Source organism: Lissotriton vulgaris, chromosome 6, assembly GCF_964263255.1.
Source record: "Lissotriton vulgaris chromosome 6, aLisVul1.2, whole genome shotgun sequence".
Taxonomy (NCBI): domain Eukaryota; kingdom Metazoa; phylum Chordata; class Amphibia; order Caudata; family Salamandridae; genus Lissotriton; species Lissotriton vulgaris.
The window spans coordinates 1,863,187,681-1,863,205,654 of NC_141694.1; the positions used below are offsets into that span (position 1 = coordinate 1,863,187,681).

At 41.4% G+C, this 17,974-nt stretch overlaps 1 protein-coding gene across 1 annotated transcript in view; it reads right to left on the reverse strand.

Annotated features, from left to right (window-relative positions):
- The window catches only part of LOC147709681 (uncharacterized), a 48,924-nt gene extending 37,495 nt beyond the window's left edge, over positions 1-11,429 (reverse strand). The window contains exon 1 of the mRNA XM_086926068.1: positions 11,304-11,429. Coding sequence (XP_086782194.1) covers positions 11,304-11,394 — 91 coding nt within the window. The 5' untranslated portion in view covers positions 11,395-11,429. The remainder of the gene's footprint in view (positions 1-11,303) is intronic.
- Positions 11,430-17,974: the final 6,545 nt, after the last annotated feature.

Below are 17,974 nucleotides of genomic sequence, written 5' to 3' on the forward strand. Positions count from 1 at the left end.
TCTGCAAACTGCCTTAGACAGCGTGGACCGGAACCTGCTGTGGGCAAAGGTAAAAGCATGGGCAATACCTGAGAGCATTCTGAGGGGTTTGTTACTGTTCTATCCAACTCATGGACACAAGTAAAACTTGGGGATGGTTCACGCTTATCTAGAAAGGTGTATATTACAATAAGTTTAAAACAGGGTTGTGTTCTGGCTCCACACTTATTTAATCTGTTCATATCAGATCTTTCTGGCAAACTAGATAATATCAATGCTCATTCCCCGAAACTAGGCAAACTACAACTTTCACATTTAGCATATTCAGATGATATTGTCCTTCTGAGCTCAACAAAAGTCGGACTGTCGAGGCTGCTAATAGTTCTTTCAGATTTCCTGTTCACAAACATGCTGGCCCTTAATTCATCAAAAACGAAAAGTATGTTAATTACTAACAGATGATCTCCTCATCATAACATCCGGCTTGAAGAAAATCTATTGGAACAGGTATCGTACTATACATATCTGGGATATTATATTGACGATAAGCTTGCCTTAAAAGAGCAGAAAAATGATATGACACAATGAGCAGGGGCCTTAATATTTGCGTTCAGCTCATTGGCAAAAAAATTGGAAGGTCCATCTTTTAGGCCGCTATTAACTGTAATTGCTAGCAAAGCGCTACCCACCTTAGCATATGCAAGCGTTGCAATGCATGGCAAGGATTCCGAAATTCTTAACAACTTAATAACAAAAATTTATAAAAAGGTCTTTCAACTTCCCAGTTCAGCCTCACCAGTGCAAATGCGGTTGAAATTCGGTCTCGTGAACAAATTACTGGGTAGGCTTTACACATGCATAAAGGTGTGGTATCGAATTAAGCAAAATGCCATTGAAAAAAATCTTAATAAATTCCTATGGCAGGAACTTGAAATGCAAAGAGAATCGGAGGCCAAAAAAATTCCTGACTAGTGCTCTGGAGTTAACATGCTCTTCCAACCTATGGGATAAAAATTTGCCATTCACTTCATTCAAGCAGGCATTAAATAGAGCCGCCAAATTTCATTTGTTATTTACAGATAAAGACATTTTCTCTCATTGCTCCCATTCTTGGACTGTGATCAATAGCTATAAATCGCTAATACCGGCGGCCTACTTGGATACAACATATTCAATTTACATTAAAAAACGATTGATGGCACAGCGCTTCTGCAAATTTCCAACTCTTGCCGATGAACCATCCTGGAAGCACATTGAATTAACTGATCACCGTCTTTGCAGAAATACTAAGGAAGACTTAATTCATATAATATGCCATTGTAACAAGCTGCACAGGGAGCGAGTGTTTTTCTTGAAGAATGCCTTTTTGGTCAAGAAAATTCGTACATGCAGGACAGCGATCATTGTTGGCCTGGATCCAACCAAATGATCCCCAAATCAACTGCAAGATGATAAAGTTTTTGATGGCTTTTGAAAAATGCTTGAAAGCAAGCACGTCTATAAAAAAATCACTTTATTATGCTTCATTTGCACTGTGGACTACGCCTGAAGGAAGTCTTTTAAATCAAGGTTTTAAGAAAGATATCTATTGTATGGAATTTTATTGAAATTTATGTTTATTGCTTGCACTGTTTTTATTTTCTGGTTGTTTTAAATTTATTGGTCAAACGCTGTAAAGAAAATTAGTTATGGTTTTAACTAACTAAACAATAAATTAAATAAATAAAATTAAAAAAATTACAAAAAAACACTGAGTGCCTGTGTAAATTAAAGAATTATATTTGCACCTTTTTCTATAATCTCCTCTGTCTCTCCTCATAGTGTACCTCTCTCTGATTATACTGTCTTCTGTCTTCTGATATTGTGCCTCATGTTTGGATGTAATGCTGGCAAAAAAGTAATGCTGCAAATTGGAAATGTATTTTGAAAATGACTCAGGTTTCTGCACTGTATTGTAGTGCTGGAGTAGATAGGCTGTGTTCTGTCTTTTAAGCTTTTTCGTGTGGTAAATGTGTTTTGGTAAAATGTTTGGTTTTAAACTTTTTGTCCAGGATCACACTGAGTGCCTGTGTAAATTAAAGGATTATATTTGCACCTTTTTCTATATTCTCCCCTGTCTTTCCTCACAGTCTACCTCTCTCTGCTTATACTGTCTTCTTTCCTCTGATATTGTGTCTCATGTTTGGATGTAATGCTAGCAAAAAAGTAATGCTGCAAATTGGAAATGTATTTTGAAAATGACTCAGGTTTCTGCACTGTATTGTAGTGTTGAAGTAGATAGGCTGTGTTCTGTCTTTTAAACTTTTTCGTGTAGTAAATGTGTTTTGGTAAAATGTTTGGTTTTAAACTTTTTGTCTAGGATCACACTGAGTGCCTGTGTAAATTAAAGAATTATATTTGCACCTTTTTCTATAAGCTCCCCTGTCAGTTTTGATATTGTGTCTCATGTAAGCATGGGCGAATTTTGCGAATCTGGCGTTCGCGAGTTTTGCGAATTTGCGAACTCGCAATCCGCAAAATCCGTGAATTCTCGCGAATTTGCGGATTTTTTTTTGTGTTCGCAAGGATTTTTGCCAGTTCGCGAGGGTTTTGTACCAGTTCGCAATTGTGAACTTACAAGTCGGCTCGCAACGGTCGCGATTATGTTGTTTCTACGTCTGGTTCATCATCACAGGTTCCCAGCATCCTCTGTTTCACCCCTGCAACCCTCTGTTTCACCCATGCCACACTCTGGTACATCAATGCCACCCTCTGGTTCATCATCACTGTAGATTATGGGGGGAAAAAGCAAGCACACCTGCCCTGCTTCAACTGACATGAATTAATTTGGGGTTGATTTATTAATGTGTCACTGTTTTAAAATTCCAGTCTGGCACCTGCTTCCTTATCTGTAATTTGCTTTCTGTTGCAGTGCAATTTTTTTTTCCAGGACCTTTGTGGCCTACTTGTAGCTATTCTATGAGCCTGCTGTGAGGGTCAGAGCAGGGTCATACAATTGTTGCAACTAGCAACTGAACTCTGGAGGGGCCCCAGTCAGGAAGCACTACAGGGAATGGTTAATAATGATGAGTTTGAACTTTTGCACCTGCTGAATGCTTTCACTTTTGCAAAACTCGTTTTTCTGCAGAACAGCATTACAGCAACTGTAATGCCCCAAACAAGCTTACTTGTGAAAGTTGATTTCTAATCCAAAAGTGATCCAAAGAAAATCAAAAGGCCTCAAATCCAAAAAAGTGCAGGCAAATGTCAACCTGAGGAGTTATTCTGATAAAAATCATCATTTTCAGAAGGTCTATGCTGCTTGCTAGTGGATTTCTTGTGCAGAATTGCAATTTTTGTAATTTCGCGAGTGCAAGATTGTTGCTGCCCGCCGCACCTACATGTTCGCAATTGCGAACTTACACCGCAAGCCGCAAAATTGTATCACCAAGAAAAAAAAATCCGCTGCGTGCGAATTTGCGGATTTTCGGTAAATTTGTGCGTTTCGCGGATTGCGAATTTACCGAAAATCCGCAAAATCCGCGAGCGTAACTGATTTTCCGCCCATGCTTAGTCTCATGTTTTGATTAAATGCTGGTAAAGAGATACTGCTGTAAATTGGAAATGTTTTTTTGTCTGCACTATTCCTCTCTTTCTGGATGCATCTTCTGCCTGCACCCTATCATGTACATCTGCAGAGGCTTATTAAGATATTTCTGCTGTTGTGTATTACACAGCACTACCATGTTAAATCTTTCCCTTCTCTGCCTGTAGTCTCGCACCATGTCTGTGTCTGCTTGCACTACCTGTGTCTCAGCCTCAACCATTTCACCCTCTCTCTGCACCATCTATTCATTGACTGCACCATCTGTCGCTCTGCCTGCAGCCCTGCACCATCTATCCTCAGATTGTACCAGTTTACTCTCTGCCTGCAATATTTCATTTTCTGTCTGTACCAACCCTCTCCCTCTGCCTGCACCCCCTCATTCTACTTACTCCCCTTCATTCACCTTTACACTCCTTCTCTCACCATCAGTACTCTTCCTTCACCCTCACTCATCTTGTCCAACTCCGTCTTTCCCCTATCTATCCCTCACTTGTATTTCTTATCTTCCTTCATCACTACCTTTGTTTTGCTGTATCGGTCAGTCTCTTCTCACTGCCCCCTTACTCTTTTTCCTTTATATCATCACTCATTCTTTCACTCACTCCACTTCTCTCACTCCCCCTCACTCTCTTTCCCTCACTCCTTACGTCAGTCCCTTTCCCTTACTCCTCTTTCCTCATTCACTTTTGCTAACTCCCATTCCTTTAGTCCCACACTCCCCTTCACTCCATTTCTCTCTCCCTCTCTCCCTCTATCTCAGTCAGTCTAACTGCCTTACTCCCTCTTAGTCACTTGCTCTCCCTCTCTTTCTCTCTCACTCTCTCTCTCTTTCTCTACCTCACCCTTCCTGTCTTTCTCTTTCTGTTTCCTTCACTTCTACTTTATCGCTCAGTCCCCTTTCCTCTCTCTTAATTTCCTTCCTTCTCTCTCATTCCCTTTCGTTACTCGCATACCATTTTTCTCACTGTTACTGCCTTTCACTTACCCTTAGTAATTTTCCTTCAATCACCTTCCCTTACTTCCCTTTTCTCACTGCCTCACTCCATCTCACTTGCTACCCTTCACCTATTCCTTCCCTCACTTTTTTTTCATCCATTTTTCTCTCCCTGTTTCCCTCTGTGTCACTCAGTCTAACCGCCTCACTCCTTCTCAGTTCTTTGCTCTCCCTCTCCTTCTCTCTCACTCTGTCCTTCTCTCTCCCTCATCTTTAAACTCCTATCCTCTCTATTTCTATCACTCCTCTTCTATTCCTCACTCACTTTCCGTGTCTTAATTTTCTTTTTTCTCCCTCACTCATCTTTCCTTTTCCTCATACTACTTCCCTAACTGTCACTGTTGTTCACTCACCATCACTTGCTTTCTCCCTCTGCACTTCAATCTATCTCCTTTGTCTTCTTACCACGTGGCTGCTCTTCAACAAACTTTACATCTGATTCAGATGATGAAGTTCCTTTACTCCCCCACTCTTTCACTCCATTTCTCTCTCCATCTCTCTTCTGACTCACTCAGTGTTACCGCATTACTCCCTCTCAGTCACTCGCTCTCACTCACCCTTTCTGTCTCTCTCTTTCTTTTTCCTTCACTCCTACTTTATCCCTCAGTCACCTTTCTTCTCTCTTAATCTCCTTCCTTCGCTCTCATTCCCCTCCCCTCCCCTCACCTTCATACACCTTCCCTAAGTGTGACTGTCGTTCACTCACCGTCACTACCCTTCCCCACTGTACGTCCTCCTATCTGTATTTTTCACCCTTTCACTTTCCCGTTCCCTTTTCCTCACTCCACCTCGTTCTCCTTCTGTCACTCCATTCTTTACTCCCCTTTTCTCACTCCCCTTTTCTAAGTTCCTCTATCCCCTTACTCCACTTTTCTTTGTCTCACTCCCCATCTCTCACTTTCCAATACTCCCTTCCCTCAGCCTCATACCCCTTCTCTCACCGTCACTCCACTTCTCTTACCTTCACTCCCTTCACTCTGCTCTACTTCTCCCTTTCCATCTCTTACTCCCCTTCTCTGTCTCTGTTCCTTGCTCCCCTTTTCTCACTCCTCGTCTCTCACTTTTCTTTCCTTACTGTCCTTCCCTTACTCTTGCTCTCCACTTACCTCACTCCTCTACCCTTAGTTCCCTTGTTTCAGTCACTCTTTGACTCTCTTTTCCTCACTCACCATACTACCCTTTCCTCACTCATTCCATCAGTCCTTTCTTCCTTCTCACTCAGTCATTTCAGTCATTCATTCATACACTACACATTCATTCAAAAAAAGTATGATACAGTATATAAAAGATATAGCTCTTCTTTGAGAAGTGAGGTTAGTTCTAAAAAATAATTTTTTTGTCTTTGTGTTTTATATATATTTTTTCTTTTTTGAACAGTTTTATATACTTTTTTTAAAACAAAAAAGAGAATAAGAAAAAGGAAAACTGTTCAACAGGAACAAAAAACAAATACAAAAAAAATGTATTTCGGGGACATTGGTGCTGCCTTATTTTGTTCTCAATGAGATTGAGATTTTGTTCCCCGTAGCAAAGAATCTCATAGCAAGAATTACACCTATTGTGTACAGTGCCCAAAAGTGGCCGGAGATCTAAGTCAGCTGTACACGGCGATGCTGTTGGTGGTGCTGACGAGGTGCTGGGGGCAGCAGCTGGACCTTCAGCAGCAAGTGCTCTGGCTGAAGCTCGAGCATAATTGAGGGTGCACATTTTTCATGTGGCGCAGCATTGTATGAATGCTAAAAGACTACTTCTTATTGGGGTTTCCCCTGGAGAGAACACCCCCACAAATTTTACAAGTAACTTTAGGAGCATTCACTTTCTTTAGGCCTTGTGGGTAGGTGAAGAACTTCCACACAAATGATTCTTTAATCTTCTTGGCCCGTGGCTGCTCTGGTATCACCCCCACATCTGTGTCCGATGAAGATGAAGAATCTTGTGGCTGCTGCTCTGCCATATTCTCAGGAGTCAGTTGGAAAATAGGGATAAAGCTGGAAAGAACCTTCTCTCTGCAAACAGAAAGAAATAGTGAGGGAAGTGGGTGGATTTTTGAAGATTGTAGAACAGAAACTACTAAAAACCAATAAAAAGTGTTATTTCAAGCCACATGACTTTGTTTTCAAGTCACATGTCTTGACGTGCGTTAAACGTGCGCGCACGCATGCACGCGCGGTGCTCGCACGTGTCGGAAATTACATTTTACCAGATTTTTGAAAATGGCTTAAAAACGTGAAAAGGGGGAAGAGAAGAGACTCTCTGACCCCCTAGGCCTTCTCATGGGGTCCCTAAAGGACCCCGAAGGCCGAAAAAACTTTTTTTTTTTTAAATCACGAGGTGCGCGCACGGTGCACACACCCTCGAGGCAGAAGTCACTCAAAAACAATAGTGGAGAACGTGAAAATGGGGCAGGTTAGAGACTCCCTGACCCCCTAGGTCTTCTCAGGGGGTCCCTGAAGGACCCCGAAGGAGAAAAAAAACATTATTTTTTTCAAAAAAATAGCAAGGTGCGCGCATGGTGCACGCACCCTCGAGGCAGAAGTCACTCAAAAACATTAGTAAAGAACGTGAGTGATGTCACTGACCATGTCATGAGTCATGTAATATGTGACGTCATCAGCAGTGCATTGCGGTCGCGCGAGTTATAGTTAGCTGAACTAACTATAACGGGGGAATTTCAAAGGTTTTGTATGAGTGAAATGTCCAGCTAACTATACCATGGGTGAAAGCTATGGTTTTTTCAGTGAATTTGTAAGGTTTTTTAAATGCTAAATACTAACTATAATGTGTGTGAAACCTATGTTTTTTTCAGTGAATATATATATATATATATATGTATGCCAAGGTGTATTGAATAATGAGTGTGTGTATCAGTTTCTGGATAGATGATTTAGTAGGTGGGCGACTGACTGTATAAGTGAGTGATTAAATGTGTCTTACAGAATGCATGGGTTAGTGACTAAACTATGTGAGTGTCTGTATCAGTCTGTCAGTCGGTGTGTAAGTGGCTGCATGGGTTGATGAGTAGCTACATGAGTGTCTTTATGTGTTATTGCTTGGTTGTCTGCGTATCTGTATGGGTGCCTGAGGGTGCTACGCACCCTCGAGGCAGAAGTCGCTCAAAAACCATAGTGAAGAACGTGAAAATGGTGCCTGTTAGAGACTCCCTGACCCCCTAGGCCTTCTCAGGGGGTCCCTGAAGGACCCCGAAGGACAAAAACAACTTTTTTTTCTTCAAAAGAATAGCGAGGTGCGCTCATGGTGCACTCACCCTCGAGGCAGAAGTCACTCAAAAACTTTAGTAAAGAACGTGAGTGATGTCACTGACCATGTCATGCGTCATGTAATATGTGACATCATCAGCAGTGCATTGCGGTCGCGCGAGTTATAGTTAGCTGAACTAACTATAACGGGGGAATTTCAAAGGTTTTGTATGAGTGAAATGTCCAGCTAACTATAAAATGGGTGAAACCTATGGTTTTTTCAGTGAATTTGTAAGGTTTTTTAAATACTAATTCCTAACTATAACATGTGTGAAACCTATGTTTTTTTCAGTGAATGTATATATATATATATATATGTATGCCAAGGTGTATTGAATAATGAGTGTGTATCAGTTTCTGAATAGATGATTTAGTAGGTGTGTGACTGACTGTATAAGTGAGTGATTAAATGAGTCTTACTGAATGCATAGTTTAGTGACTAAACTATGTGAGTGTCTGTATCAGTCTGTCAGTCGGTGTGTAAGTGGCTGCATGGGTTGATGAGTAGCTACATGCATGTCTTTATGTGTTATTGCTTGATTGTCTGCATATCTGTATGGGTGCCTGAGTGTCTGTGTGGGTGGGGGTGTGTGGCTCTGAGCATAGATGTGTGAGTGGGTAATTCACTGGGTGCATGGGTTCAAGAGTGCATCTGTGAAGAGCTGTATGGGTGGGTGAGTGTGTGTATAGGTGTATTGGTGAGTGAATAGATGTCTCAGTGGTACATGTGTGAGTAACTACATATGTGAAAGACAGAATATGTGAGTTTTGGAGTATATTAATGACTATATGTGGGAGTGAGTGATTGAGAGAGTTGCTATATGGATGAGTGTGTGCTTGTATCAGTGATTGTATAAGAGAGTAAGTATGTGTTAGTATCTGTATAAATAAGTGTGGTGGTATGTATATAACTATATAGGTGAGTAAATAGGAGTGTGACTGATTCTTTGCATGACTGACTAAGTGTGTGAGTAACTCTATGGATAAGTGGCGGTGTGTGAGTGTCTGTATAGGTGTATGCGTGCATATGATAGTGCTGTATTTATGAGTTACTGCATATATGAGTGACTGTATGGGTGAATGTGTGGATGTTTGTGTAGACCTAGGAATCAATGAGTGGGTATGTAGTAACTGGTATTGGTATGTCTATGGATTTGAAAATGGTAGTATGTATTGTAGAGTGTGTGTATCAAATGTTATATTAGGATATGAGAAGGTGCATCAGAATATCACATAGATGATGTCATCTGTGATTTCATCAGTGATAAATTTGAGATGTCATCAGTGATGTCACTGGCCATGTCATGTATGATGTAATCAGCAGTGCATTGCGGGGGTGCGTGTTATAGTGTGTGTGTGTATGTGTGTGTGTGAGTGAGTGAGAGAGTGACACCAGAAAGACGCAGAATTTAATCCTAGTTGGCGCAGAGTGGAATGGGGACTTATGCATTTATAGTGCTATGAAGTCTTGGCACAAGAGTTACTCCTGTTCTTCACATTGAGGCCTCCTGCCCTCTCCTCCCTGTCTGGTATCTTCTTTTCATGTCTGCCCTTATCCGTCTTATTTTTCTTTCCTTTGGTTTTGTCTACTTTTATTTTCCATTCTTTAGTTCCTTTCTTTGTGCCTCTCTTCTTTTTTACTCTTCTTTTATTCTACTCTTTGTGTTGTGTCTCAAGTCCTTAGTTTTCTTTGTTGCTCCCTTTCTCTATACTCTCTTCCTTCTATTTGACTCTCGTCTCCTTTCCTCTCACCTATCTTTTACAGCAGCTTCTCTGCTAATCCCCATCTACCTTTCAATGTCACACTTTTAGTCTTAACCACTCCCTGTCTCCCTTCTTTGTGCCTCTCTTTTCTTGCCTCTCTTTACTCTGTCACAGTTTTCATTTCCTTCCTTCTATGTTCCCATCTATTCTGTGAGTTTGCTTCTTTCTTCTTTTTCTTTATCTGTCAGTCCCTGTTCTTCTTCCTCCCTCTTTATCTGCAAGTTTGAATGCGCTTTCTTCTTTTTTCCAGAAGCCACCCTTCAAAGATTAAGACAGGGAGCCCTGAGAACAGCGACAGTGCATGATGAAGGGCTGCGTCTGACAGTTCTGCGAGGGTGACCCTGTGACCTTGTGGAAAGTCCCTAGAGCCCTGAAAAGATGGCAACCCTTCTCATGTTGAGTCATGAAATATGCCATGCGAACTTTTCAGAACAATCTCTAAAATTCATCCTTCATTTGCAAACATATTTCAGGTATGGTGCTTCCGAATCTACTATTTGGTCATCTTTATTCATACACTATGTATTGGGGATGGTCACCGGTAATGACCCTACTTCCTCTCTGCACTGATAAGCTGGGCAGCGATAACTTTATCTTAAAAGGATACACTCCCGTGGAAAATGTCACATGGAGAATTGCATTGTGGAGATGTGTGTTTAGCTCAGCCGTGAATCATATCTTCGGCTAGACTGTCCTTCCTGTGTAAACGTTTATTGACTGATGAATTACATCTTCAATTTCACCCAGTAACACAGTGCGTTTTACTGTAAGATACGTCAATAGAAGAGTTCATTGGCGCTACCTCAACATGGTCTTAGGTGAAGCTACATGTGGACAAGGGTTGTAATATTCACTGACACACACCGGGGAGGATAACTTGTACTGCCAGTACGACCTCGTGAACATTAACTATAACTCGCGCCTTCTCCGGACACATATTACATCACTTAGAGCATATGAAATCATAGCTTTCTTAACAACACTTATGGCATCTCGAAGGAAATGATTGATCAAAATAGAATGCGCGGTGGAGTCGCGAGTTTTAGCTAATTTAGCATGGCGAGTGAGTTGACAATTGATAGTAATGTGAAAGAAGTGCGTAAAGTAAAATGTAAGTTATAACTAAACGTGTGCACAGAGGCCTGCGACTTATAGTTCCTTGAATATGCTGCGTTAGTTATTCATTTTAGTTATAACTATAACTTCGTACATTCTAATATTTGTGTTGTTTAAATTGAGTTTTTATTGAAACAATAAATATAGGTTTCCTAACTATGTTTTTTTTTCACTTTTATTTTGTTCATGGAATATGCCCACACACACACAATGCACACACACACACATATATCAGACACATATGTGTACTGTATGGAGTGTGACGGAAGCCTGCAGTCTCTTTTGCTATAAATGAGTGTCACAGGCAGCCCTGCAGGTGCGTTATAACAGCCCCCAACCCCACTGACTTCGCACCTATCCAAGACCCTGGAAAAAGCCAAAAATATTGATGCTTTTCATTACAAAGAAAAACAAAAGATGTTTTTCCAATAGTAACCTGACCTTGGGAGAGTGTCGGAGTACCTTGTGAGTGGCTGCTCCAAATGGCCCCACACCCCGCCTTAGATACAAGCCTGAACAAAAGACAATTATTTCCGGGAATCTAAACAAAGAAAGAGAATCTCCAAAGAAATATGGGAGGCATAAAGACCCAACAATGTGCACTCACATGCGAGAGATTCCTGTCCCTCCACTAGGGGCGCCATGCAGAGCAAAAGAACGTGGACAAAGAGCAAGATGGCGGCTGCAGTCTTCATCATGGCTGGACAGTGATATCTGAATCCCTGCTGCACCCGGTTTCTGGGATTTATGCGCTATTACAGGGGGGAGGAGGGGGAAGTGACGCTACTGAGCACAGGCGCCATCCAATCATGATGTACTAACTGTCCATGTCACAGCCCCAGGCATGTTCCTGGCGACGCATCTCTTCTGTTGGTTATTGTACTTTCCTGCAGCAGGAACAGGTGTTTTGCAATACCGGATATCCCTGTTTTAAAATTCCTCAAGAGATTTGGATGACACAACAAAGACAGTGCTTGCGCAATCATCAAAGCATTCACGCATGTTTACTAATGAATCAAAAGTTGGGTGCAGGTCTGCGAAAACAGGCTGGTGTCCCCAAAGAAGAAAGGTATACCTTGCAACCAGAGGTGTTCACAGGCACGGGCGAGGAGGGCACCTGCACCCAGCCCATTCTTTAGGGCCCGGGCAATGCCCCCTTGGGTGCCCACACACCTTCTGATTAGCAGCTTACCAGGGCTCGAATGTCCTCTCTCCAGTGCCTGCAAGAAAACCTCAAAAGTTTACAAAACCCCAGATTTTTTGTGTTATTTGGAAGTGGGAATTGAAGGCGTGATTAATGGGCTACCCTTACGGAATCTTGGGGAGACTCCAGCTCTTATATTTTGTGAACCCAAAGCAATGTTCACAAAAACATGGCCAGTGACAGCAAGGCAATACAACACACAGTCACTGGAAGCCACAAAGGAAGGGAACAGGGACCACGTGCAGCGCCTAGAGAGAACTCCTTGCAGCTGTGGCAGGAAGTCTTGAATGAAGAACCTGCTCGCAGGTGGCGGTGCACAGAGCCCAGGAAATGAGGAAGAAACATCTTTACCATGGAATATGGACACTGTCTCGTTGTAATGACCTTTATAGAGACGTATGGATTAATATGCATCAGTGCATTACCCTTTGAACCATATTCTGCCTGGCACTGAGCAGGGAAAGACAGCCCAGCATTTCCGAGTACAGTCTGGTGGGTCGCCTCTCTGTCGTAGACCCCCTCCCCACCCCCCACCCCCCGGGGATATTGTTAAAAGAATTATTCCATTTGGTGCATTTCTCAGCCCCTCTTCTGAAGATGATCCAAGGCTCCAGGGGTCCCTGGGAGCTGAGTGTGGACTCTCTGGGAATAGTCTGACCATCCAGAGTCACACACTGGAGCTGACCTTACCCAAAGAGGTCAGGAGAGTCACTCCTTGGGAATGGTACATCACCATTTGCTTTACCAACCGGGAAAGAAACAGTAGATTTTACAGACGGTTCTGAGGGGCTCCTGAGAAGTATTTGAATACGTTGGGGCGTGGCTTGGGCACCAGCGGGAATGGCTGCAGGTTGATCTCGCTTCAGACTGAGACCGAGACAGCCTATGAGCAGCGGTTGACAGAGCGCTTTGCGGCGGCTCTCCCCTACATTCTTCACCAGCAGAATGCCTGCGAACTTGGAAGACACCTCTTTCAATCAACAGTGAGCCTGCTTCCTGAGTGGACTGCGGCCGCCATTTTGTCCTTATCGAGACTCTGACTCGACGCGGCGCTTTCAAACTCCAAAGGTATGCCTCTTTGCATACAACACTTGTAACACTAACAGTCTTTGTGAGGACTTCAGGGGCCAATTAACTGTTAAGAGTATACACTCTTATTTACTTGGAATTCCCCTTTGTTTTGCAGCGTGCTTCGTTTACAGAACGCGACCGCCATTTTGGGTCCTCTGCAACTCCCAAACTTGTGTGACGGCTTACTTCTCTGCTATTTTGTCTGAAAATATTTACTCTGACCAAAAAGGCTCAGCATTTTTACAATATAAAACCAAAGCAACTTTATTTTATATGGTTTCTCTTTTATGCAAACTATTTCCTGGATGTACTGAGCTCTTTGGTTAATGGCATCTACTACGGCTGCTCTATGTCATAATTCCTTATGGACAAGTCTGCTTTCTAAATGAAATGGCTGTGCAACATCCTGCAATACTTATTTCCAAACTGCATCTAAGTTATGAACACATCTGAAATTTTATGACTCAGTGCACTTATGCCAGTTATATCCATATCTTGAAATACATTTTTATTTGAACTCTAAGTATATGAGGATGTGCTTTTCTTTCTTGAATGTACCTTGAAACTGCTCCATTTATCTGCCGTACCACAGTCTTCATTTGCTTCTTCAACTGAATTGCTAAATCCTCTGAGTTATGTTTTTCATCTACTTTTTTATGAGAGACACCTTATTGTGACGCACCTTGGGCGATTATATAAAACAGGCCACATCCGCTTAATCAGCCTCATTGGGCGGCTCACGCACCTTCCTCCACTTGGTATCTTATTTCTAGGCAGATGGACTCAGTCAGGCTTTTCAAGTTGATTGACTGGGGGATAAATTCTGGTGACAATAATTCTACTCTTATTGTCTCGAAATAGGGAACATAATTTTGACGGTTCCTGAAGGATACATACTCTGATCTCTAAATAGCCGGTTTTAGTGGTCCTTCATTTTTAAAAAAAACATATATACCTACATGGAGCCTTCTTCTTCTCTGGGTCAGAAAAATATCTCCGCAAATATGTCTTCCTCTCGTAAAGATCCTAATCTGGCCGCTCCTCCTAAACGCCATACGAAGGAGCCTAATACTCCTACCAAGTCACCATTACACTTATCGTTGTAAGACCTTATGGAGGAGATAAAGATACTCAAGCCCTCCGTCATGGACACTAATGCCACGCTTCAGACTTGACGAGAAGTGGTCTAACTTGGATTCAAGAATGTCTGCCGTGCAACAACGTATCAGTGATACTCAAGATGTGATACCCCAAGTTGCGGCTATGTCTAAAGAAATCGCTCTCCTCAAGACGCAAACAGAAGACTTAAAAAAACACAACAGGCGCAACAACCATCATATTTATGGTGTTCGGGAGGAAGAGGAGGGGTCCGAGATGTTGGACTTCCTGTAAATCTTCCTTCCCAAAACGGTTTGTCTTAAAGATGGTACAACTCTTAATTTACAGCGTGCCCATCACATCGGCCCTATATCTTCTTCTTCATCAACAAGCTGTCCGAGGGGGATAATTGTCCTGTTTTTGGAAAACACTGAACTGTTAATGGTCCTTACAGTAGCAAAATCCAGAAAGCAAATGTTGCTGTCTGGTCAAAAAGTTTTCTTTTCTCAAGCTTTGGCCCGTGCCACTGCAGCTCGTCGCAAGGAATTCCTTTCACTTCGCCCGGGTCTTCGATCCTCGAATGCCAGATATGGTATAGTTCATCCTTGCTTCTTCAAGGTTACCTAAAGAGAGGTCCTACTCCTTTGATCGTCCTGAGGACTTGAGAAAGTTTATCTCTCGCCATAAAGGGGACGTGCTGCATTTAGGAGGGTCTTGAGTCGCCTTGTCGATTGTCTCTTGTGATCTGTTTTTCAATTTCAATGTTTTTCTTCTAATATTCTGATATTATTTATCTTTTATGATGTTGTCATTTATGTTTCGTTGTTATTCTTTTCTCTGGAGTATAAGGGCCTATTAATTTTTTCCATGGCCATTACATATTGTGATTTTTCCTTTCTCTTTCCTTGTAGCTGTTATTTATCCCGCGCTGATCCATTCCCCAGATGTATCCCTTCTTCCTGCCTTTTTATCCTGTTCCCTCGACCCACTGTTACTTCATGTGTCTAATAAGTCTTCAGTCTATAAATGCTAGCTTGGTCGTTGTTGTTCGCTTGTTCCATTTAAATTTAATTTTATGTAGTTGGTCTCCCTCGATTTATTATTACATATTAGATTTCTTCTTCTCTAACTATTTTGTCTATCTAATGGTTTTATTTGATCTCGGTTTCCAGAGTGGTTTTGCCTTCTGTTTTCTCTTGCAGCTTCCCGCCCAAGATGCCATTTTCTTTACTCTGGATATTTATTCAGTTCTTCTTGACCGAAGTCTCTTGGCTTCTAGTCAACTGTTCTTTACTATCTTCTATTTCTCATACCCTTTCATTCTTTCCTCTCTCTTCTGTGTTTTTTTTCTTTTTTCATTCTTTTAATTTATTCTCCTCTTCTTACCCTCTATATTTCTTGCATGTGTTATCGATATCTGATCATTTGCAAGTATCTTCACTGCTTTTTACTTTGTGTCCTCCCTTTAAAATCACTCTTTTGTATCTTTTTCCTTTTACATGCATCAATTATACTGTTTTTGAATGCCTTTACAGTGACTCTATACTTTTGTTGAATCACATGATGTATTTGTCCGCACTTATGTTTTTCTTTGCCTTGCAATGAATGAAAGTGTTCGGATTGTCTATTGGAATGTAAAGGGACTACGTAACTCAGTTAAAAAAACAACGGGTTCTTACAGATCTTTCTAAACTCCTATGTAAAATAGAAATGCTGCAAGAAACTCACCTTAATGCCAGTGATGTTAACTCCCTGAAAAGACAATGTGTGGGCCATATTTATAGTTCTCCATCTAAAGATAGGAAAAATGGAGTAGTCATATTATTTAATAAATCCTTATCCCTTACAATAGAAAAAGAGGAGAAAGATGATGATGGTCGTTGGCTTCTTCTTCACACTAGTATTAACGGATCTCATGTTTTTTTGGTTAACATTTATGGCTCAACAGGCATTGATTCCCACTTCTGGCAATCCATGCCCCTTCACGCATGCCCTGACTCTAATCTCATAGTGGGTGGGGATTGTAATCAAATTATGGATCCTTTTACAGATAGGAAATCCTCCTGTAGTTATATTCCAAATACAATGCAGAAAACATTTGCTAATACCAATAGTACAAGGGATTTAGTAGATGCATGGAGAATATTTAACCCCGACAGCTTAGAAGATACATTTTATTCCCCCACTCATAACTCTACATTTAGAATTTATTATATTTTCCGGAGTCCTCACCTCCTTCCCATTCACCTGCATGCCGAAATTTGCTCTATTCTTATCACGCTCCTGTTTTAACACCTTCGCTGCTAAGGCAATTCCCCTCCTGTGCTGGAGATTGTTCTATTTCATTGTTTTATGACGAGCTGGGCTCGTCATCAGCACACGACCACTGTGCACCATGACGAGCCCAGCTCGTCATCAGCATCGAAAGGGTTAATTAGTTTAGACCTCCTGTCCGTATCTTCCAAATCCTGTTGCTGGCGTTTTAATAGTTATCTTCTTAAAGATCCCTCCTTTCTTGAACAATTTAAAGATTTGCTTCCGAATTCGTTCTCCTTAATACTAGTCCAGATATGCCCTTTCACACGGCTCGGGATTCCTTTAAAGCTACAGCTAAAGGCTTTATTATGGATTATCTAGCACGCAAGCGGAAACAACATCAGAAGGAATCTGCTACTTTGCTTTCTTCCCCTAAAATATTGGAACATGCCTACTTTTCTTCTAAATCTGTTGATACATTTAAGTCTCAAACCCAAGCAAAGCTTGACTACAATAAGAAATCTACGGAAGAAGCCGTCGGGACACTGTTAAAAAATAATTTTAAAATACTATGGGGGTTGCAATTGTGCTGGTTAATTGTTGGCGAACTATCTGAAGATTAAATCTAAAAGATCTAGAATGGTCAAGATTGTTGACGATCAAGATATTCTCCGCCTTAAAGATGAAGAAATATTAAAATGCTTTACAAAAGTCTATAAGATCCTTTATACCCCTGAATCGTCTCCTTCTGATGCAGATCTGGACTCTCTTTTTAATTCACTACCCTCGCTCTACCCCTCTTCCTGATTGTTCCATTTTGGAAAAAGACATATCTCTTTCAGAGAATAAATCTGCTTTGTCCTTGTTACATAAAGATAAGACCCTTGGTCCCGACGGTCTCACTGCTGAATTCTATTCTTGCTTTTCTTCTGTTCTTTTGCCCCATCTTTTATCTCTCTTCCAACATGTTGTCCTTTTTGGTGAGGCTCAAGGTTCTTTTCTTGAAGCTATGATATGTCTCATTCCCAAAAAAGATAAAGACCCATCCCGATGTGCCAATTATCATCCTATATATTTGATTAATCTTGACTGCAAGGTATTTGCCAAAGTATTAGCCCTTCGTATCAATCAGGTCCTTCCTGATCAAATTGGTTTCGAACAAACAGGGTTTGTTGAGGGAAGGAATATTTCTGATAATTCTAGAACATTTCTTAATATTATTCATCTTGCTTATAAGTGTTCTTACCCTATAGCAGCCATCACACTGGACGCTGAAAAAGCCTTTGATTGCGTTCATTGGCTATTCATGATGCGTTTTCTTAAATGGCACGGTGTTGACCCTTCTATTTTGTCCCTTATAAATGTAATATACTCTTCCCCTTCCACTTCAGTTTTTGTTAATGGCTTCAATCTTCTTACTTACCTCTAAAAAGAGGTACTCGTCAAGGATGTCCTCTCTCCCTGTTACTTTTTATCCTTTCTCTCAAACCTTTTCTCCATTCTTTACGGCACTCCCCCACTTTTCAGGGCTTTTCACATAAATCTGTTGAAATTAAATTTACTGCCCATGCAGATGATAGGAATACAAGAGAAGTGGTTTATGCGTATAGGGAATTTGGCGTCACAGGGTTGAATTGCACTTATTGTTT